The 23,060-nt window shown below is 50.7% G+C and overlaps 1 protein-coding gene across 1 annotated transcript in view; it reads left to right on the top strand.

Annotated features, from left to right (window-relative positions):
• Nucleotides 1-1,560: 1,560 nt before the first annotated feature.
• The window catches only part of ASIC2 (acid sensing ion channel subunit 2), a 265,054-nt gene continuing 243,554 nt past the window's right edge, over nucleotides 1,561-23,060 (top strand). The window contains exon 1 of the mRNA XM_039253921.1: nucleotides 1,561-2,274. Within this exon, the coding sequence (XP_039109852.1) occupies nucleotides 1,561-2,274 (714 nt within the window). The remainder of the gene's footprint in view (nucleotides 2,275-23,060) is intronic.

The raw sequence follows: 23,060 nt of genomic DNA on the forward strand, positions 1-23,060 counted from the left end.
CACACACACACACACACGCGCACACACCACGGCCTCCCCATACTCGGTGCATGACACCTCCCTCACGCTGTGTACTTGCTCACATGCCCACACTACACAGCAGTTCACTCTGTACAACCATCTCCCAGTCTGAAGTGCTCGCACACATGGCCCCGCATAAACACAACGGCTCTGCCCCACATCTCTCCCACGAGCCCGCTCACCCGGGCACATCTGTGCAGTGCACCCCCCACCCGGCCAACTCCAGCAAGAGGCTTCCTGCTCGGTGTGCAGCGGCCACAGTGGCCAGGAATTAAAATGCAGCGAGGAGGAGCCGGGCGCGTCAGCACCGCGTCTCCAGGAGCGCACAGCGCTCGCTGCCGCCGCCCCGCCCGCCCGGAGCCGTGGGGCCAGCGAGCTGAGGAGCAGGTGCTCGAAGCCCAGCCGCGCCAGCGTCGCGCGGCCGCTGCCCAAGTTCGCCCGGAGCCCCGAGGAGGGCCGGGCAACCGGGAGAGGAGCGCAGTCGGCGCCGCCGCCGCCGCCGCGGCGGGCTTGGAGTCTCGAGAGAAGGGGGTGCGGAACAGCGAGTCCGGGTCACCCAGCTGAGAGGTGCAGCCGGGGCTCCGCAGTCCCCAGCTCCTGGCACTGCCGGGGCAGGGAGAAGAACAGGCAGGGGACAGCGAAGCCCGGCTTTTCTTGAGACTCGAGGCACCGCGGAGAGTCGAGGGGAGAAGCCACACTTTCCTCTGGCCAGCTGCCCGGAAGGGGCCCAGCAGCAAGCAGCCTCCCGCAGGACTCCGGAGAAGACCCCATCCCCGAGCGAGAGCGGGCGCGTCGCACGCAGGGCTCCGGCGCGGGACTTAAGGGGACCCTTCGAGGGTCTCGGCAGAGCGCAGCCCGAGGAGCAGCGAGCGGGTCTCGCCGCGAGGGGAAAGAGCGCAGCAGCGGGCCGGGCGACCCCTCGTCCCGGTACACACCCACCCCACCCGCCGCGCCCGAGCCGCGGTGCGCCTCTGGGGGCGCTCGTTCCCCGGCGCCTTCTCTCCCGGGTCCCAGCACCGCTGGGCTACCGGCTGGGCTGGCGGGGCCCTTGGGGATGCCCAAATCAGGCATGGTGGCCGAGTGGCTGCTCTCCCCGGACCAGCGTAAAAGCTGGGGTTAGGCGGAGCAGGGGGGACTCGGCGTAGGGTCCCCCGAGGTCCAGAACGAGGGGAGGCGGGCGCAGCGCCCGGGCACCGGAGAGGCGGCGCCCGGCGGGGCCCCTCTAGAGGTAGCGGCCGGGCCAGGCACTCTCCAGGAAGACTAGGGGCCCGGAGAGCCCGGGAGGCGCTCGGGAGAGGCCAGAGCCAGGGGCGGCGGGCCGAGGCAGCGCTCAGTCCCGGGCGGGCGCCCGCGGAGGCGGCGGCGGCGGCGGCGCCGGGCGGGCATGCCGCGCCACCGGAGCTCCTTTCGGGCGCACGCTTTCCTGGCGCGGGCTGCGCGCGGCGGCTGCTGCTGCTGCTTCCACTGCTGCTGCGGACTCCCATGGCGGCTCCTCCCGGCCGGGGCCGCCGCCGCTGCAGCCAGCCGCGGGCTGAATGAATGAGCCGGAGCGGCGGAGCCCGGCTGCCCCCGGCCGCGCTCACCGGCCCGGGACGCTTCCGCATGGCCCGCGAGGAGCCGGCGCCGGCAGCGGTGGCGGCGGCCGGGCAGCCCGGGGGCGACAGGGGCGGCGAACGCGAGCGGGCGCTGCAGGGGCCGGGGGTCGCCCGCAGGGGGCGGCCGTCGCTGAGCCGCGCTAAACTGCACGGGCTGCGGCACATGTGCGCCGGGCGCACGGCGGCGGGGGGCTCCTTCCAGCGGCGGGCGCTGTGGGTGCTGGCCTTCTGCACGTCCCTCGGCTTGCTGCTGTCCTGGTCCTCGAACCGCCTGCTCTACTGGCTCAGCTTCCCGTCGCACACGCGGGTGCACCGCGAGTGGAGCCGCCAGCTGCCCTTCCCCGCCGTCACCGTGTGCAACAACAACCCCCTGCGCTTCCCGCGCCTCTCCAAGGGGGACCTCTACTACGCCGGCCACTGGCTCGGGCTGCTGCTGCCCAACCGCACCGCACGCCCGCTGGTCAGCGAGCTGCTGCGGGGCGACGAGCCGCGCCGCCAGTGGTTCCGCAAGCTGGCCGACTTCCGCCTCTTCCTGCCGCCGCGCCACTTCGAGGGCATCAGCGCCGCCTTCATGGACCGCCTGGGCCACCAGCTCGAGGACATGCTGCTCTCCTGCAAGTACCGGGGCGAGCTCTGCGGGCCGCACAACTTCTCCTCCGTGAGTTGCCCTCCGCGCGCACCCGCTCCCTCTGCTCCCCCACGCTCCGGAGTCAGTAGGCCCTCCCCACCCCCACCCCCAGGGCAGGACACCAGGCCGCTGACGGTGACATCATCCAGGACGCCCAGGCGGAACCCGCTTTTCGGTGCCCTGAGCCATGTCCTCCAGGTTGAGAGAAGTTGGACACCACTGTAGGAGGGGTGCCCTGGCTCGCCGGTCCCCGGCCTCTCTCCTTCCAGTGCCAGACCCCAAACCCGCAACTCTGCTCTTTGTGGTCCCCTCTGTGAGTGCTAGCCCGCTTTGACCCGGTCCTCACCCCCAGGTCCACAGGAATGCAGGCAGCTGCCCTGTGTCCGCGGTGAAGGATGGGGAGAGAGAGAAGCACGTCTTACTTGTGGGCTTGTCTTTGGGGAAACCAACAGGAAGCTTGTTAAAAATGGGCCATCAGCAGAGCTGCACTGCTCTAAGCAGCTTAGCCTGAGTTCCAGAGCACTAGGAATCTGGAGGGGAGGAGGGGGAACTTTGGAGGAAACGCCCAGGATGTTAAACACAACAAAGCTGCAGCTTGTTAGGTGGGGGAGTGAGCAGCCCCTTCTGATACTTTTTCAAAGCTCTGTCTTAACCATCCAAGCGACTTGAGCGGTGGTGGGCATCAGTGGGGCCCTGGAACCCAGGAGTTGAGCATGGGTCCTGGTCTAGAGGAGCCACCACCCCACCGTGGGGAGAGCAGCCTAGTAGAGAGATATCGATTCGAACAGCAGGGGCCAGGAGAAGCTGTGCTCCTGGTTTGTAAACCATTTGCTGTGCTGGTTCCCCCACGCTGTGGGTCTGGATAATGCAGCTGTCAGACAGAAGGTATCTGGCTCGCTCGGTCTGCCGTGGAGGAGTTCTGGTGCCAAACCCCAGTGTGGGACAAGCCTGTCCAGTCATTCGTGTGTAAATGCCCCTTAGGTGGGTTTGGGTTTTTCCTCTAGTGCAGGGAAGGTTAGCTGTGTGTTTATTTGCAATGCTCTGCTGCGGATTTTACCAGCCCCTTTGCCTCACTCCTGACAGTCTTGGGTCTGACAAAGCTTTTCCGGTGATGGTATAGACATGCCGCCACTCCAACAGGTGTTGGCATGGATGCCAGGCAAGCCAGGCCTCTGATTGGCTAATTGGGGTAGTCTCTGTCTAGGATGGGGACCCTGGCTTCAGTCTTGTACTCCTTATTTTGCTTTATGTGGGGCATCCCTGACTTCTCCACTTCCAAAACATTTCTTATTTTCTGGGCTTTTCAGCATGCCTTTGAAGAATCCCTACCTAGTGGGTTCCCCTGCTCCAGCAAGCAGGAGATGCTGTTAATGTGTGCTTCTAAGAGACTCCTTTCAGACTCAAACACAATTCTGAGTTCTACAGAGAGGAAGGACAGAGAGTAGCGATGCCGTGTTTATTGTTTGGCTGACCACTAACTAGCAGCCCCTAAAGTTAGACTGAAGTTCAGTGTTCCATTTAGTTATCAGCAAGCTCTGGGTCCTGCTTCACATCGTAAAACATGGCCCACCAGATAGAATCGTGTATCTCTGATGGTGGCTGTGCAAAGTGTGCAGAATTGCATGCTCACAGCCAGTATTCACTCTTGACACTCACGCAACCTTTGTGTTAGCAGTGAGTTTTATTCCCATTTTAAAGAAAAGTGAGGCTCCTCAACGCTATCCAACAAAGCTCAGAGCCAGCCAAGTTGAAAGGCTAACTTTGCAGACCATCTGATGCATTACACAGAAGCCACATGTCACCTTCCTCTTGGAGCTGGGGCCTCTCTTCTATTCGGAGACCCCTGGGCAGGACTCTTGCCCTCCCCAACTCCTACCAGCTCCTATCCCTCCTTGCCTTGGAGCATGGCCGGGAGACTGGAAAGTGGAGCCACCCCAGGGGGTGCGGGTGGTCATAGCTTTGGCCACATGTTATAGGACCCTAACATGTAACAGGAACTTGCTGCCTGTAAGCATACAGCACCTCCAGGAGCCACCTGAGCTCAGGCTCCCTAGCAGGTATGGCCATGAGTTGAAGCAATCAGGCCCCCTTCCCCCTGGGGTACACCCTTCTCTTACTTGTGTGTACCCTGCCTTCCTTTATCAGAAAAGCCTGCAGGCACACACACACACACACACACACACACACTCAAAAGATACACCTCCATTCCCCAAGTATGTGTTCCTGGGGACTCAAGTGACCCCTAGTGGCTTCCTATTATGACCCTGCCCCAGGACTTTCCAGTCCCTTAACAGTTCAGACTTTTTCCCAAGTACCTCACACTTAAAGGCTGCACCCCTCTATCCATGGAAATCAGAAGCTGTTTCAGGGAAGCATCAAATACAGAGCTGGCCCATCAGGGGTGTTTTCCTCTAACTACATACAGCACCCTGACTTGGGCCTTTGTCATCTTTGATGGAGTGGCACTACAGTGTAGTGGTTGAGAGCATGAAGCACAAGCTGCATTGTGGTTCAAATCCTGAACCTCCCACTCACTGTGTGCCTTCAGACAAGTGGCTTTACCTCTCTGTTCTTTAGTTTTCATCTCCATTTAGTGGAGGTACCAAAATACCATATTTGTTGTGTGTAGATGGCTGCATGTATGGATGGGTGGACAGGTAGACAGACAGAAGTGTAAATGCATGTATATACAGAGGTAAGAGCTCTGAAAATTGTGCTGGCCCCCATAAAAATGTCACCTTGAAATGACATCAGCTTCCTAACAGGTCTGTTGGCCTTTACCTCATTGGGCTCTCCCCTTTGCACCCATCCCATGCACTAGCCAGAGTAGTCTTCATAAAGATCCCTTCAAAACATATCATCCCACTTCTTAAAACCCCTCAGTGGATCCCCTGTCCTTAGGTGCTGCACCTGTGTCCTTCCTTACCTCTCGCCACAGTGTCTCTGGCACCACATACCTAAGCTCTTCCAACAGGCTTCCAACAGCTAGACCACCACTCCCCAGCCCTCTCTGCCCTGCTCTCCACCTTCCTCTGCTGCTCTAAGTGTCCCTCCCCCCCTCCCCCCCCCCCCCCCCCCCCCCCCCCCCCCCCCCCCCCCCCCCCCCCCGCCCCAACACACAGACTGCTTTGTCTGCCCCAGGACACTACTCATCCTTTAGCATCCAGCCCTGGGGGCTTTTCCTACTTTGGAGCCTGTCTTGACTTCCTCACTCTGCTCCTCTCATCACCAAGCAACTGAAGTCTTTCTCTAGAATTCTGCCCCTTTACCACCCCATTTAGGTGTCAGCCCTCATACCTACTGGTCTGTGTCTGTCTCCCCCCTCCAGACCCCGGCAGGAGTCATGTCTGACTCCCCTGATCTCTCCAGCACCCAGCACAGAGCCCAACACATAGTGAGTGCTGAGGAAAGGTCTGGGGAAAGAATTACTTCACCAGGTACCCCCAGGACTTCTTTTTTTTTTTTTTTTTTAATTTATTTCTAGGAGAGAGAAAGACAACGTGAGCAGGGGAGGGTCAGAGAGAGAGGGAGACACAGACTCCAAAACAGGCTCCGGGCTCTGAGCTGGCAGTCAGCACAGAGCCCAACGCGGGGCTCGAACCCACGAACCGCGAGATCATGACCCAAGCGAAAGTCGGACACCCAACCGACTAAGCCACCCAGGTGCCCCCCTCCCCCCAGGACTTCTTATTGTCCTGGATGACCTGCCCCAAGACTCTTGGCCTAATGTCTCCCGGGAACACCAGTGGAAGGCATTTCTAATAAGGAAATACTCTGGCGGTTTCTGGGTGTTTATTCCTTTTTGGGTTGAAGCGGGAGAGAGAGGAGACAGCATGCCAAGCACCCCAGTCCCTGTGCTTTCCAAGCCCTAAGAGGACCAGTGCAACAGGTAGACTGGGGCTTCAGGGGAAGCTTTTGGGGGGGGGGTGCCGGCTGCCCCCAAAGCTTCATGCCATCTAGCTGGTGTCATCTCTGGCAATAAACTTGGCAAGGGAGAGGTGTATTGTGTATTGTGGAGAGGTGTCTCTTGGCTTCTATTCTCCAGACCCATTCGGGATGTGTTTATTTGCAGCTCCTCTGTTTGTTGCAGCTGCGCGAGGGTTAATCACTTGGCCACCAGATGAAACAGCCCCTGCTTCTGAATGCCCATTTGCTTCCCTGGCACTGGCCACGGACCTCGGGCTCAGCATCCCCTGACCCTTCTGGGTTGTCCTGGGGATGGAGGTGAGCGGCCTTCCCAGTGAGAGGACAGGACACAGCACCACCAGGCCGAGCTCTCTGGGACTGCGGCCTGTGGAGAGGAACTGAGGGGTTAGGAGCAGGGGCTGAAGGAGGCCGTTGAGGGTCTGCTGCATGAAGAACCAGGAGCAGTGGACCCTCTCTGGGAGGAGACACGGTTCAGGGGAAAGTGTTGGGCAGACCTAGCATAGACCTCTGGCGCTGCCCCTTCCTAGCTGTGTGCCTGGGCTGGGTACTCTCACTTCACTCTCACACCTCTAGCGGTGATGCCTGCATCACACTGGCGGGCTGAAGACAACATGTGTGCAGATGCTGGCTGGCCGGCTCTGGCTTAGCAGCAGGTGCTCAATATTTGAGAGCTATTGTATCATCTGGATAAAGAGATTGGCACAGTTATCTGGGAGTAGCAGTTATTAATTATTCTTGAGGCAATTATCATATCTTATCATGACCGCTTATCTGAGTGGGGAGATACGCTCATTTCCTGGTTCATTCATTCAATCACCCAGCGTCTGTTGAGTGTCAACTGTGCGTCTGTTGAGTGTCAACTACCTGCTGGGGGTATAGAACTAAATAAAGCTCGCGGTGTGTCCTCCATTCATTATTGTTGAGGGAAGAGATGTGTGAACAGGTGCCAGGAAGGAGTGCAGAGCTGCTAGGGGGGCTCAGGGGTGTACCCTGGTCAGACTGGGGACCCCTCTGATGGCTTCTTGGAGGTGGTGACATCTGATCTGAGTCTTGAAAGATCAGTAGAAGTTCCAAGGTGGAGAAGGAAAGAGAGAGGGGATTTCAGAGAGAGGGGACAGCATGTACAAAGGAGAGTGCAGAGGCATGAAATGATGAGATTGAACAAAGGCTTAGACCCTCAGAGGGTTCAGGGAGGTAGGGGATGGAGGTGCTGAGGAGTAGAGTGGACTTGTGATAATGCAATGGCGTGATGGATGCCTACAGGCCAAACTAAATATTTAAACTTTGTGGCAAATCTCTGACTCCTTTCCCTACTGGCTCTTAGACAATGGAGTGTCCCTATGTGTGTCATCTGTGCCCCACCACCGTTCCTACCTCCATCAAGGCCACCCCTCCCCACACCTTTCCCCATCGCTCACCCCTTTTGGCTGGGGTCAACCTTGAATCCAGATTTTGGGCTAGTCATATGTACTAAAAGCCAAGGAAACAGCATTTGGTTTCATCACATTTTGTCACAGCAAGCAGGCTGGCTGCTCCGAGCCAGCGACAGAAAACAAGAAATCATTTTAGCAACATATTGTTTAAAATCAGCAAATTCTGTTGAAATGGTGCTAGGCCAGGCAGTCCGGTAGTTGTGAGGATGGATGGCTTTAGGGATACAAGAAAGATACTTTTGCCTTTAGAGAAAAGAGGAATAAATGAGCTAATACATGTAAAATGCTTACAACAGTTTCTGTCACCAAGTAAAGGACTCAATAAATGTGAGCTATTTCCATTATTATTACTTGCGGTGAGGGTTCTGAGTGAAGGACGAAACCAAATAGCTCTGGGCAGCCATGATACTCCAGGCCCAGCCTGGGCATACTTCATGCCATCTCAGTTCTCGCGATAGACCTACAAGGTTGTGTTTTCATTCACATTTTACCGGTGGGAAGGTGCAGCTCACAGGGGTTACTAGAGTCTGCCTGGAGTCACAGAGCCAGCAGGTGACAGAGCTGGAATTCAAACCCAGGTCCTCATGACCACAAAGGTGCATGCAGCTGGGTCCACGCTGTGTAGCTGGATGAAGAAGGAGCAGCATGGGGATGGGGGCGGAGAGGTGAGGCAGATGGGCATGCACTGAGAAGACCAGTCCAACCTCAGTGACTTTGGCCTCAAGATCTTCCTGTGAAAGCAGGGCATGTGCCAAATGACCAAAGGGATTTAGCTGAGAAGTTCTCCATCCAAGTGAGCAGTCAGAGGAAAATAGGGCTTAACTACTGCAGATGGCCTGAGCTTTTCAGCCAACCATTTCTTTTCTTTGCAGAGCTGAAACAGTGATTAAGGGGGAAATGTACAAGTTATTGAAGTGCTGGAGACAGGATGGTGATTAAATACACATTTATACAAGGAACATGAAAAGAACTCTACCAGTGATTTCACTTTGGGGAAATTAGTTTAGAGAATCAAATGTAAACTCTGCTCAGGTCTGGAGATATCCAAATTGACCAATGTCAGGCTGATTCTGATAGTGACTGTTTGGGGGCCACTGTGGCCAGTCGTGAATGCATCAATCAGATGCCTGCCCAATTGAGAAGGGCTGGAGGAATAGCCAGGCCATTTGGTTTACACATCTATCACTTTGATTCTCCTAAGTGATTCACTTGAACCAGCTACTCAAAGATTCAACCAACCAACATGCATTGCATGCCTACTGTGTGCCAAGCAGTGGGCCACAACAATAAATTTACTCTCTTTCTGGTAAATAGGCCTGCAAAAGTCAATGTGCTTCATCAGGGTGATGTGAGATGAAAGGAGCCACTGGGCATGTGACAGCCCAGGGTTTGTACTGGGCACTTGTTATGGAAACATTCGTGTCAATTTCACTAGACTCAAATAGGTATCCTGGAGCCCATTTTACAGATGAGAAAACTGAGGCCTGCAGAGGCACACAGTCAGTGCTGGAGGGCAGCAGAGTCTGGATACAAACAAAGGTCGGTCCAGCTCCAAAGCCGATGTTCTTTTCCTTTTCTGTGATGCTATTCTGCCAACACTCAGAGATGCTGCTAAGGACCAACCCTTTCGTAGAGGGTATCGTCACAACCTTTCAAATCTTTGCTCGAAGTCTCTTTCGCTGCAAATTGGTATTGGCCCTGGAAGTCATCCTGGGTTCCAAGGCCTGTAACCCCAGGAAGGAAAGACTGCTCCTTGGAGCACAGGAGCAGGGACAGACGTGCATGCTCCCAGTGCATCAGCCACACAGGGGCATTGGGAGTTGTGACAAGCCTTAATGTGGCCATAAGCAGAACTAAACGACTATTTTCCTTCTTTCAAGGACATTGGTAATGTGTAGTCCTGGCTAAGGAAATGTTGCAAAATTGAGATCCAGCTCAGACCTGTGCTAACAAAGAGATGACTCACACGTAATTAGGACATGACTTGTTGGTAAAACAAATAGAGGCTGCTAACGTAGTGGGGAAGTTTGTTCTCCTGAGCATGTCAAATATCTCCCCGGACACCACTGTTTATACTATTAATTTGCCTAGTAAATTGTTTCCCCTGATTCCACACACACTTATTGAGCTCCAACTCTCTGCCAGGCACTTTTACATTCATTAGTTTATCTGAGCCTGACAACAGATCCAAAAGGAACTCTTCTTTTCTCCCTGGTAACATATAAGGAAACTGAAGTGCAAAGCGGTTGGGTAACTTGCCCAAGGTCAGAGACAGAAACTTTGATCTTTGGGTTCCAAAGTCAATGCTCTTTGCATTACGTCAGAGTTGTTCCCAAAAAAGAAACCCCAGTCCACTTCAGCCAGCAAACTTGCATTTCCAATCAGTAGGGTCTTTATCGCCTGGATAGGATGTCATGCTATACATTACCATCTCATTTTATCCCTGTAAAAATGGAGGATGTGGACTATACCCTGTTGCTTCCCTAACTTCAGAGAGGGTTACTTGCCCAGGGTCACATGACCCGGGAAAAGAAACAGTCAGAATTTGAATTCAGATCTCCTAAGGCCCCTGTACACCCCTTCTTCCCCAGTTCCTCTGTGCCTTCTCAGGGTGGATTTAAAAGGGTTTCACCAGCCCTGGAAGATTTTCTTAGGGAAAAAGCAATAGGCCCCCAAATGCCTTGCAGAAATGGATTAGTGCTAAAACTGGCTGCTGAGAAGAAGTGCTGATTTCCTTCTTGATCTCTGCCCAGAGACCTCCCCTCCTTTCCAGGCAGGTCAGTTCCAGCATAGTCCAGTTAGCTATAGATGAATGGAGAGCCCTGTAGGCCTCTGCTTCTCAAACTTGAGCATGCCCAGATACCTCGGCCCTCTGTAGAGACCCTGATTTGGTGGGTCTGGAACAGGGCTTGGGATTTGCATTTCTGAAAGCTCCCATGTGATACAGATGCTGCTTTTCCCTGGACCACACTTGAGGGGCAATGCTGTGGACTCCTTCAAGTCCCATGAATGCTGAGAAGGAGGGATCAGCGCGCTCTGTCAGTCGTGTCCGAGTCACTGGGCTGGTGAATGCGCACATGGAATGTAACTGTGCACTCTGGCCTGGCCAGCATGTCAATCAAACCACAATGCAAAGGCCATCTGGTAGGCTGAATAATGGCCCCTCAAAGGTGGCCACATCCTCAACCCCAGAACTGAATACATTACCTTGCAGAGCATAAGGGGATTCACAGATAATTAAGTCAAGGGTTTTGAGATGAGGAGATTATCCCAGATCATCTAGTGGGCTCAGCATAATCACCAGCTTCCTTATAAGGGGGGGGCAGGAGCATCAGAGTCGGAGAAGATGTAACCATGGAATCAGAGACCTGAAGTGAGAAAGACATTTGAAGAGAGTACATTGATGGAGGAAGGAACCATGAGTCAATGAAAGAAGGTGGCCTCTAGAAGCTGGACAGGCAAGGCAACCTTCTCCCCCAGAGCTTCCAGAAGGAATGCAGCCTTGCTGACGTCTTCATTTTAGCCTTCTGCCCTCCAGAACTCTACACTGATAAATTCGTGTTGCTTGAAGCTCCTAAGTTTGTGGTAGTTTGTCACAGCAGCAACAGAAAACTCATGTAGGCCTTGTTTGTTGTACAAAACTCTCTCTGCTACACACCTGACCCCACACAGTAAACCAGGCTGGGTAGGTTTGGATCAGGGTCTGTCCCAAAACCAAAAAAATAAAAGAACCCAGAAAAAATATGCAGCTAAGTTCAAAAATGGCCAACGTGAGATACTTTAACCATGCTTATATTCATGCAAGATTGGAGATTTGGATCCCAATACTTAGAAAGGAGGTGGTTGGAGACCAGGAAGGAGGCGGCTTTAGGATTAAGAGAGACTCAAGTTCAAAGTCCAAGTCCTCCAGGCCCCTACTGGGTGGCTGTTCACTGACACTCTGTTTCCTTATTTGTGGCACAGAGATCATACCTTCCAAGTAGGGTTGTTGTGAGACTTACAGGCAATATATTAATCCATCCAAAAATTATATATTGAGAGTTAGCTATGGTCTAGTGGATAAAAGTTGAGTATCAATTCAAAAAGTGGCCCTACTCACTTGACTATAAAAGCACTGGTATATAGGTGCTGGATAAACGTAAGTTATCACTGCCATCCTCATCATCACTGTTAACAGGTAACACCACTCACTCCTTCTGAGGGAGACTTCCAGGCCCTGAAAGAAGAATGTTCTAACTATGACCTTTCCTGTATCCTCAGAGTTTCAACCAAGAACTGCTTGTAGCTTCCATGTCCCACTTCTATGAGTAGGTCAGAGCCTTTTAGGGTCTCTTTCCCCAGTCAAAGTTACAAAAATCAGAAAGGGAGAATGAGTAGATCAAGGTCACATTGAAAGTCACTGGGAAGCTTGAAAGACCCTGAGGATATTTGTGCGTAAGCCTGTAGATGATGCTTTTATGTCATAGCAGTATCTGTTTCTTCCTCTGAGAACTTAGTCTTTTTCCAAAATATGTATGCTGGCCATCCCCTTCTGATTCCAGTGGCATATCTGATCTGAAAGTTGTTGATACTCTGATCTCTGAAAGTGAAGGGTTTAATCTTCTCTTGGAACCCCTCCCAATGAAAATTATTTTCCCACTTTGAAATGGCACGGGCATTCACTGTGAACTCACATCCATAAATCTAAGCCTGCTGCTCAGGAAAGCAGATGAGGTTTGATTCTGCTTCTCAGCACAGTCTCACAGAGCAAATTATGGCAAGAATTTGATTTATAGAAGCACCTCAAATGCTCTGGAGTGAGACGCGTGTTTATTCACTTTATTACCGTTTATTTTACACTATCTCTTTATGCTCCCTGCACATGGATTTGAAAGACTATTTGGATAGATGCTTATGACCTGCCGGTTTGCACAGCCCTGGTTAGGAACATGGATTTCTTTGGCGATGCTGCCAACAGCTCAGGTTGGGGGCTCTTATATCCATGTTGAGGGTGAAGCCCAGATGTAACAGACGGGCTTGGAGACCCTAACTCCAAATTCTCACCTCCTGGCTCTGCGCATGTAAGGTACTTGGTATAGATCTCCAGCTGCAACCCTGGGATGTGTACAGTCAGGCTTGATTTAAGATTCGAATATCTCAGAACAGCTGGGGATATTTAACATCGCTATAATTACATTACATTTTTGACAGTACATAGAGTGAGAGCCTTTTTTTGTGGTTGAATATTCAATGAGCATCAAATATTTTAACCAGCCAGGGGTGCACAACTGCATATTTCACATCCAAATAGTTTTGTTTTTAAAATGCCAGCCTGGGGTGGGGGTCTCAGGCTCCAATCTGCTGCTATCATGTCTTTGGGAAGGCAAGGGTGCTGTCGTTGTGGCCAAGAAGCTGAGTTAGGTGCGACACTGATGAGAAAAGGAACGGGCAGGAGCTAGGTGGTCACCCTTCATGCCAGGGGTGACACAGGAAAGCTAGAATGTCACTATAGCTCTGTTCGCAGGGATACCACGAAAGCAGTGACAAGGAAGCCGAGGCTTGGAGAGCAACCAGAAACTTGCCAGAAGTGACATTGCTGATAAATGACAGAGCTGGGGTCAGCGAAGGCCTCTACGGGGGCATTGCGGCCAGCTTGGGCATAATGGTTGGTGGCAGGAGGTGGGATGGGGGAGCAGAGACAAGGCAGCGCAGCCCTACTGTGCGCCAGCTCTGCGCCTCCTGTCTGTCTTCTTCGGCTCTCATGACACTGTTCTTGGGGACCATACTGTTATGTCCATTTTACAGATGACAAAACCATAGCTCATAAGGTCAATGGGGAAGTGGTGATGGAGATCTATTTGTCATATTCTTTGAGGATCGCGTCTTGAATATTTGATTTCTGTTGATCTCCGGCTACTTACCTCCTACCCCTCCCCTCTCTTGTCACTTGTTCCAAGAACTTTCTCCAGCCAGGTAGGTGGGAAACTACCTGTTACCTTGTCTGACCTCCCTCTTCCCTCCCTTCTGGAGTCAGAGGCTCCTGGCCCTGGGTCACAAAGCCAAGTCACGTAGGAAGCACTCATCTTTTTTTCAAGTTCTGTGCATCTGTTTGGGCTGTCGTCTTCCAGATCTGCCATTTCTGCCTGCAAGCCCTGTCCGTTACAGGCCTTGAGCTTAGATGTGCACTGAATATGCCTGGAAGTAGGCGTGAGGTCTGATAAGGGCTGCCTCCGACGAGGGGGAGGGACAGATGGGCAGGGCGGGTGAGAGAAGCTTGGCTTCTTGTCTGCACTTCTCCTGTGATCTGAATGTTTTAACCACATGCAGGTCTAACTAATGCCAACAAACACATGAAACAAAAGAACCATCTGAAAAATTGCCCACCTTTTCTGAGGTTATTCCCGGCACTCCTCCACATAAACCATCCGGAAAGCAAGAGGCTCACCCTTGCTATCCGCCGAGACTCACTTAAGCTTACGCCCTTTCCTCTCTTGGTCTTTTATTGCAATCCTCTTCATATAGCCAGTTTCCTGCTATCGGTTCCTCACCTCCTGAGGGCAGGGGCCACACCGGGCTCTGTCTTGTGGCTGCCCCAGCACCTAGCACCATCCCTCATAGCTAACAAGTGCTCCGTCCGGATACTGAATGGCCGAAGCAGAAGAAGGGATTGGTACCACCGAAATATACGTTGATTCCTTCAGTCATTCATTAACCCATTCAGTGAAGAGTTGTCAAGAGTACACGTGTGGGGCATCATGTTAGGTGTGCCACACGGGGGAAACGGATGGGGTCCTTCCCTCGTGGAGCCTACATCCTTGACTTCCACAAATGATCTCAATGATGATCAGAATCATTGGGAAGACTTGTTTAAACATCCCTGGTCCCAACCCACGATCTCTGAGTCAGAATTTTTAGGGGAGAGGCCCAGCAATGTATTTTTAACACACAGCTCCAGGTGACTGAGGATTTTAGGAAGACATTCTGTGTTGTGTGCTTGGGGTGGGGGGAGGGGTAGTAGCACAGATAATAGACAAACAAATGCTGTGAAGGGAAACAGTTAAAGATGTGCTAGAGAATGGCAGGAGGCTGCTTGAAGATGGGGATAGGGAAGGATTGATTCTCTGAGGAGATGGCATCTTTGTTGAGAAGGGGCAGCCACTCAGGGATCTGGGGAAAAGCATTCGTGACAGAGGGAACAGCAAGCTAAAGGTCTTTGGGGCTCCTTCCTTCCAACACTGGAAATTCAGCTCCAAGAAGTCCATTCTGTTCTTTGTTCTGTGAGTACATCTGGCTCCTTCCAAAGTGGGGCTGCCTCTCTCACCCACACAGTGTGAGAAAACAACATGATTCTAGCAGCTCTGGAAATATTGACCTTCGGAATGCTAATGCAATGTAGCCTTAGGTCCTTAGGCTGAGCTCTCCTTTAAAAAATAACTCCAAGTAAGCAGGGGGAAAAAAAAAAACAAAAAACAAAAAACAACTGCACAGTCTCAAGAATCCGATTGCAAATCTTTGTCTCAGGGCAGCTCAGTGAGGCCAGCGTGGCCAGGGCCTTTTCTTGGAGTGCTGCATCCTGGTTAATTAGCACTAACTTCCTCTGCTGATTAGTCTTCATGACGGCAAGGTCTTACACCTTTGACATCCAGATGGGCTTTCCTTATTCATCTTCTAAGCTATCAGGTCCAAATGCCTGATTGTCCACACTGAAAACAGACCCCTTCACCTGCCTCTCTGTTTCACAGAGAGCTTGCAAACACTTCTGTTTGTCTTCACGATAGCTGTGTTACAGAAAAACAAAAGTATTGTTCCCATTTTACAGATGGGGCAGCGAAGGCTCAGAAGGAGAACTGAGTTGCCCAAGGCCATCCACCTAGTACCAGAGCCAGGTTGGTTCGGACTCCTGCTCTGGTACTTCCTCTGCCTGTGGTTGTGAGTCAAAACTAGGAGGCAAAATCCGTGCCCCTTATGCAAGGCTCTGTCACTGTCACCTCCTGGGAGAAGTCTTCCATGATCCCTTCTGGAGGGTTTTGTAAAACCTGGTCTAGGGAGTTGACTTCTCAGCTCGGAGGTGTCTGGGTCACCTGCAGACAGAATTTCTCAAACTTCAGTAACTTCCGTGCATCAGAGTCACCCGTGGATATTGCTGAGATGCAGGTTCAGGTTCATAGGTGGGCCTCAGACTCTGCATTCCCAACAAGCTCCCAAGTAATGTTGATGACGCAGGTGCACATACCCCGTTTTAAATCGGAAGGCTCTAGAAGGCAGGAGGAAAAGGCAATGTGGAGTAAGAGAGGAAGCAGGGACCACCTTGTCCAGAATCCTGCCCTGAAGAGCAAAGCTGCTTCTCCCAAGCTAGACCTGCAGGCTGCTGCTGCTGCTGCTTAGTAATGCAGACAGCACAGCAATTGGTCTCTATTAAAGATAAAACTCTTTTCCTTTATCTTTATATGAGGCTGAAGTGACCAGTCATGTAGGGAGACCGTGTGAATGGAAAAATGACAATGGAGTGACACACCTCCAAAATAAGTTTCCCCATGAGGACGAGCTGACACTAGGCGTTTCCTTTCCTGGTTTTGTGGATATCACTGGACCTGTCCGTGAAAGGTGTGCATCCAAGAAGGACATCCTTTAGCTTGATCACAGTAATCAGCCTTTGTCTTTGTGCAGTGTGTTGGTGCTGAGGGGGAGAAGCCTTCAGTTGAAGGAGTCTAGCCAATAATAGGGCATCCCTAGGTAATGTAGCTGGAAGCCTGTGCTTTTGTTGCTACAAGGCCACCATTGGAATTGTTAGAGTTGCAAAGGCTGCTTCCAGACCTGCCTTGGGCGATTATTTGATACACTCATTCATACCCTCCCTTGTTAATTCAGTCATTCATTCCTTTGCTCACTCTTTTATTCATTCACTGACTCTCAGATTCATCTATTCATTCATACATTTGTTGAGTGCCTTCTGTATACCAGGTACCATGCCTGCTCTAAGGAGATGAAAACGAATCCACTCAAAGTCATCCATTCGGTCTCTTGCCCTTGTGTATCGTATAGCCAAGCAACAGGCTACACCCTCAGTGTCCTCTCCAGGTTAGTGCTGAAAAAACTCAACTAACTCCCTGTTATCTTTATCCTGAGAATCTGTCCTACCGAAAGTTGCCACGCAACTTTGTGATGGTTCCCCATCACAAGATGAAGCCACACACCCAGGTAAACTCCAAACTGTCACCCCCACGCGTCATGCATTCTGCCACATTTCACCTGCTGTCCCCTCGGCCCTGCAGCCCTCTTGTGTCCCTGGAAGGCTTGTCCTCATACTTCAAGACTGAGCTTTATCATCTTCTCCCCTTCCCGGTGCCTCGATGCAGGGAAGAATTAGGTCCTTCTCCTCTTCGCCAGCACATAGCCACTGAGACACTCTGAGCGCAGTGGTTAAGAGTAAGCACTCTGGGTTCAAGTCTTGACTTCCCCATGTGCTAGCTGTATGAACATGGGAAGATATTGCTGAAGCCTATGCAAACGGTTTCACATCCATTCTCTGTTTGGATTTGCAAAACAGCTCTAAGGGAAGGTAGAAGGCTTGCAAATCCCAGGCAAGTGGAGTGACTTGCTCAAGGTCACAAAGCTAGTAAGAGGCCAAGTCTGAGCTACAACTGAGAGCTTCTCACTTTCTTTCCAGGGCTGATACTAGCCAACACCATACACAAAGTCATTAGCCCCTTGGAGTCATTAATTAATACCTGGATGACATTTTTATTACTTCCCATTGAAGGCTAGAAGAATCTGTTCCGGCCAGACAAGTAAGCTGTAGAGAACTGAGGCGTCTGTAGGATGATTCAGGTTTTGACAAGCAAGTTTTACCCAAGATATTTAAATAACTCCGAATCACTGCCGCCCCATGCAGGAGAGGACAACCAGGCAGTGGTATATGACTTCTGGGTGGGAGGGGAATTGAGTGGGAGGCCGGAGCCAGGCTTCCAGAGAGAAATTACCATTTTGTATTTATTACTTTGGCTCACAGGAGTGCCGCAGGGACAGGCTTGCTAATACATTAGGTAATTGCCTCAGTTCGCCACTTCATTTTGCAGTGTGTAGACCGGCCCAGGTGCAGGCTTGTAGGATGTGACTCAGCTCAGGCCTCCCAGGTGCCCAGGGCTCTCTCAAGGGACATGAGATGCTGAAGGAGAGGGGAGAATTAGGAAAGTGGAGCCAGGGAGGGTTTCCGTCTAAGAGATCTCAGGCACAAGGGGGACACCAGGATGGCCTGGTCCCTATGATCAGAGTAGAGGGAGCAGAGGAAGAATCCCAGCTGGGAGACAGGAGAATAGAGTCTGCACTCTGCCACTGAGTGCTGAGCAATCCTGGGCTCTTAGCTGTCCCTCTCTGGGCCTCTGGGCCACATCTGAAAAATTAAGGAGATCATAAATCAGTATTTCTCAACTCTGTCTGCACATTAGAATCACCTGGGAGAACTTAAAAAAATATTTCTAAAGCTCCAAGCTCAACCTCCAGAGGTTCTGATTTCATTGGTTTGAGATGGAGCCCAGACATTGGTATATTTTTTCACCAGGTTGAGGTTGAGAGTCCCGGGATTAACTGATCTATGCAGGCTTCCTTAGGATCGGTTAATATTATGAGCCTGTATCATTGAAAAAGGCCACAGGACAGTGACCTTGAAATCCAGGGTCACTGTTTCCATGTTTAGATTTGTTACTATCAATAATTTATACCTGCTTATGTCCCATTCTCTCCCCAGTGAAGCTCCCTCATAACAGTGAATGTTGGAAATCTACACCAGGAGGCAGGAGGCTCACTTTCAACCTCTCTTGTGTTGGCTCTGTGGCCATGAGGGTCACCTTGGGATCTCTGGGCTTCAATCTCATCTCTAGAGGATGAGGGAGCAGTTCGTCTCTGCTTGCCTGTAAGCAGGATGCTGGACCAGACTTTGTTTCACCGTGCCATCTGGTTTACAAAGGGCATCCATCCAGTGGCTGAGAGGTCAGCCTGAGTAAGGGAATGCTATTCCTGTTGCCCAGATAAGGAGACGGAGACTCAGGTAACCAGCCCAAGGGCAGCCAGCCAGGAAGAAATAGAGCCAGACAGACATCAGTTCAAATTCCAGCAAAGCAGCTTTCAAACTGACTTTGAGTGCTTTATTCATTTTCTGGGCCTCAGTTTCCTTATCTCTTAAAAGGATATGAATACCACCTGTTTCCACAGAGTAGTTGTGAGGAGGAAAAAAGATGGCCAGGCAAAATTCTTTGTTGAGCCTGGCACAAGACAAACACTCTTTTAATGTTTACTTCCTCCCTCAGTGATTTCTCCCATTTTCCTTTTATCCTTTCCTTCCCCCTGGCTTGTTTTTAAAGTCTTTAAGGACAGGAACTTTGAGAGACAATTTATTGTGCAAGAACTTGGGCAAGTTGTTTCATCCCTGTGGGCCTCAATATCCCCATCTTACAGATGGGGATATTAGTGGTATTTGTGGTTGTAAAGAGCAAATGAGAGTACAGCTTCTGGCATAGAGCATTGGCTGTTAGTGTTCTACTTCTCCAGGGCCTTCCCTCTCCTCACTGGGCTCTGCACAGAGTACACATCTCCCCACCACCACCCTCTGCTCTGCACCCTCCACCGCCTCCGCCCTGAGTCCTCACTGTGTTCTCAGCCGTGACAGCTCTGCTGAGCATGCACGGCCCACAGGGCTCACACGCAGAGAGAAGCAACCCTATATCAGGGGATTGCTTACTATCTTGAGATGGAAAAAAAGGAAAAAGCTATAAATATGGAGGATTTGTCTGTGATAAGTCATGGTTAGAAACCCCAGCTATATAACTTTTTAATTCTCCACTCCAGCTTGTAGGCTCAGGCAGTAAAAACAGTCACTAGTAATTTATTTTTTTCCACTCTTTTAATTTTGTAATTTTTTTCCTTTAACCAACCAAAAAGTTCTCTTAAACTCACCTTAAGCTTTTATTTTTCCCCCCTTTAGCAGTCGTAAAATGTGGTGATGGATTGCCATTGGAATGCTATCCCCTCTCCTATGTGGCCAGAATGAAAATGTATAGACTCGGGGGCGATTTCTTAGGTGGGTGTTTTTAAAATAGGAGTGAGTCCTGGGCTTGGCTTCCCTCATCCACCTGCAGGTGACAAAGGAAGGAGGCAGCTCAGCCAGAAAGGGGTGTATAGTCCAAGTGCTGGATTTGAGTCACTTCTGTTTCACCTCAGAGCTGAGTGATCTTGGCAAGTGACTTCTGTCTCAAGGCTTAGCTTCATCATCTATAAAATGTGGACAACATGCAGGGACTGATATTCCCCCACTGGAATGCTCTGAGAATCCAAAGAGATAACGTATAGGGGCGCCTGGGTGGCTTAGTCGGTTGAGCGTCCGACTTTCGCTTAGGTCATGATCTCGCGGTTCGTGGGTTCGAGCCCCGCGTCGGGCTCTGTGCTGGCTGCCAGCTCAGAGCCTGGAGCCTGTTTCAGTCTGTGAATCCCTCTCTCTCTGACACCCTCCCCTGCTCACGCTGTCTCTCTCTCTCTCTCTCTCTCTCCTAGAAATAAATAAAACATTAAAAAAATTTAAAAAAAAAAACAAAGAGATAACGTATAAAAAATTGTTTTGTTCAGTGCAAATTACTACCATGTTGGAGACTGTTGTTACTGATAATGATAATGGTGGTGATGGTGATGATGATGATGATGGTGGTGTTGGTGCTGATGCTGGTGGTGATGGCCATCCTGGTGATAACGGTGATGGTGGTGGTGATAGTTATGATGATGGTGGTGATGGTCATGATGATAATGATGATAATAGTGGTGGTGATTGTGATGATGGCGATAATAGTGGTGGTGGTGGTGGTGATGGTCATCTTGGTAATAGTCATGATGATGGTGTGATGGTGATGATGATGACGATGACTGATGATGGTGATGATGATGGTGGTGATGGTGGTAGTTGTGGTGGTGATTATGAAGATGATGGTGATGGTGGTCGTGATACTACCATGTGCAGTGTAGAGCACATGGGTTCATGTGATAAGACAATTTTCCTTTTCTATGTATAAAAACTAGGTGGTCAGTAGATACTGTTTACCTAAAATCAACTTCAGATTTCAGAACTGAGTCCACCTTTTAGAAGTTTCTTTCCATTAGTCAGCAAGTATTAACTGAGTGGTTACTATGTGCCAGACCCTATTAGCACTGGACCACAGAGAACAAACAAAATATGCACAGTCCCTGCTCTTACAGGGCTTATAGTCCAGAAGTTGGTGGGGTGGGGTGCCATAGATAGATGGTAAGCATAAACAAATAATTTTAGATGATGATAAAGACTCAAGACCATGAACTAGGCCAGTAAGATATAGAGATGGAGAGGGGTGTTGCAAGAAGCTTTCAGGTTGTGTAGTCAGGAGGGCCTGTCTGGAGTGGTGACATTTGAACTGAGACCTAAATGATGGAGAGACACAACCACGGGAAGAGCTAAGGGGAAAGTGTCCCAGGTAGAGGGGACACGATGCAAAGGCTCTGAGATGAGAATGAACTTGGCTGTTGGAAAGATGAAAAGAAGGTCCATGTGTCTGGAGCAGAGAGGAAGGAGAGTGGTATGAACTGATGTTGGAGAGGTAGACACAGGCCAAATTGTATCATGACTTGTAGGCTGGACCTGAATATGGAGATTACTCCCAGGGCAGTGAGAAGCCACTGGAGGGTTTCAAACGTATGGGAGCACCATGAATTAATATATTCTCTGAGAAGATCATTCTAGCTTCAAAGGTTGGATAACAGAATAAAAATGGAGGCAGGAAGCCAAGTTAAGATGCAGATGCAGTATTTGGGATTAGAGATACTGTGGAATGGATCATGTTTTCATGGTGGAGATGGTGGGAGTGGTCCAGTTTGGGATATGTTGAGAGAGAGTGGACCCCATGAGACTTCATGTTGGGTTGGCTGTGGAGTGTGATAAAAAGAGGCAAGAATTCCCAGGTTGTGGCAGGAGCTTCTGGGCTGATGTTGATATCATGCACTGAGAAGGGAGAGTCCAGGGGAGGGTAGATTTGGGGGACAGGAGAGGTATGTGTGTAGGGAGTAGGTAGAACTCAACATTTTGGACATGCTCAGATGAAATAGTGAGTGGGCATCCTAGTTGGCAGTTGGACATATAAGCCTGGTGCTCAGGGAGAGGTCGGGACAGGAGATAAGGATTTGGAAGTCATCAGTGGAATGGCAGGATGAAGAGTAATGAGACTGCACAGGATCATGGAAGGAGAGTGTGCAGACAGAGGTGAGCAGCGAGTTGAGCACCAGGAGGTGGGCACACCAACATTCAGAAGTCAGGAAGCAGAAGAGCTGGCAAAGGGAATGAGAAGGAAAGGTCAGGGAGGTGAAAGGGAAACTGAGAGGGCTGACATAGAAGTCTAGAGGAGACAGATATGAGAACGGGGTGTGGTCACTGCACAACAATGAGCTACCAACAAAGGGCAGGCCCATCTCTAGTTTGGAAATGGAAGTCTGTATAGCATAGAGGTTGTAAGCATAAGCTTTGGAACCAGATGCACTTGAATCCAGGTCCTGACACTGTCATTTCTTAGCTTTCAGACCTTAGGCAAGCCCTAACTTACTTGATCCTTAGCATCCTCCCCTGCATGGCATTACTGTGCAGTTTACATGAGATAGTGTCTGTAATGTGCTTACCGCTGGCCCTGGCATATAGTAGCTGCTCAGTAAACAGAAGCAGGTTGTATTCTTCCTGAAATTGTTCAGGTGGGCAGAGTTGTCGTCAGTCAGGCCACATTATGAAGGGGCGGTTTTATTTGGGCAATCCAACCTTCATTTGGAGGTTGGAAATAAAGTTGTCTTGAAGGCTCAGGCAGGTAGCATAAGGAAAAGCCAAATAGAAGCACATAGAAACAGTAAGGCCACTGGCCAACTGGAACACACTTGCTCATCCTGCCTAGGGACATCCTAATTAAAATGTTTAAAAGTTCCATGTGGACAAAACAAAACGCATTCATGCAGGCCCAGTACTACCCACATGAGTTTGAGACCCCTGTAAGGTGACAGTGGACCAGAGAAGAATTTCAAACAGGTTGCTTGGGTCTGACAGGTTTAGATTTGCATTTCAAAAAGGCTATTCTGGAAGCAGCCCCAGAAAGGATGGAGCTAGTGGGGGGATGGTGGGTCTGTTTTCTAGCAAGGAATGGAGCCAGGAAACTCTTCCCTCAGGTGAGAGGGGACTAGGATGAGGAAATGGGCTCATTATAACATAATTAGCTCTATAATCAGTATGCAGGCTTATCATCTCAAGACGTAAAGGATGATTATATGATCAAAGGGTTTTCTTCTTTTTTGTGGACGTAACTTGCCAACCTAGGGGTTTGGGTGGGTGGTTGGGTGGGGGAAAAGGTAAGGTATTTTTTTTAATCAATTGATTTTGCAATGGATTAGTTTATTTATTTAAAAAAAATGACTCGCCGTGGACTGTAAAGATTG

Source organism: Hyaena hyaena, unplaced genomic scaffold, assembly GCF_003009895.1.
Source record: "Hyaena hyaena isolate Hyena2069 unplaced genomic scaffold, ASM300989v1 scaffold_10, whole genome shotgun sequence".
Classification (NCBI taxonomy): Eukaryota; Metazoa; Chordata; class Mammalia; order Carnivora; family Hyaenidae; genus Hyaena; species Hyaena hyaena.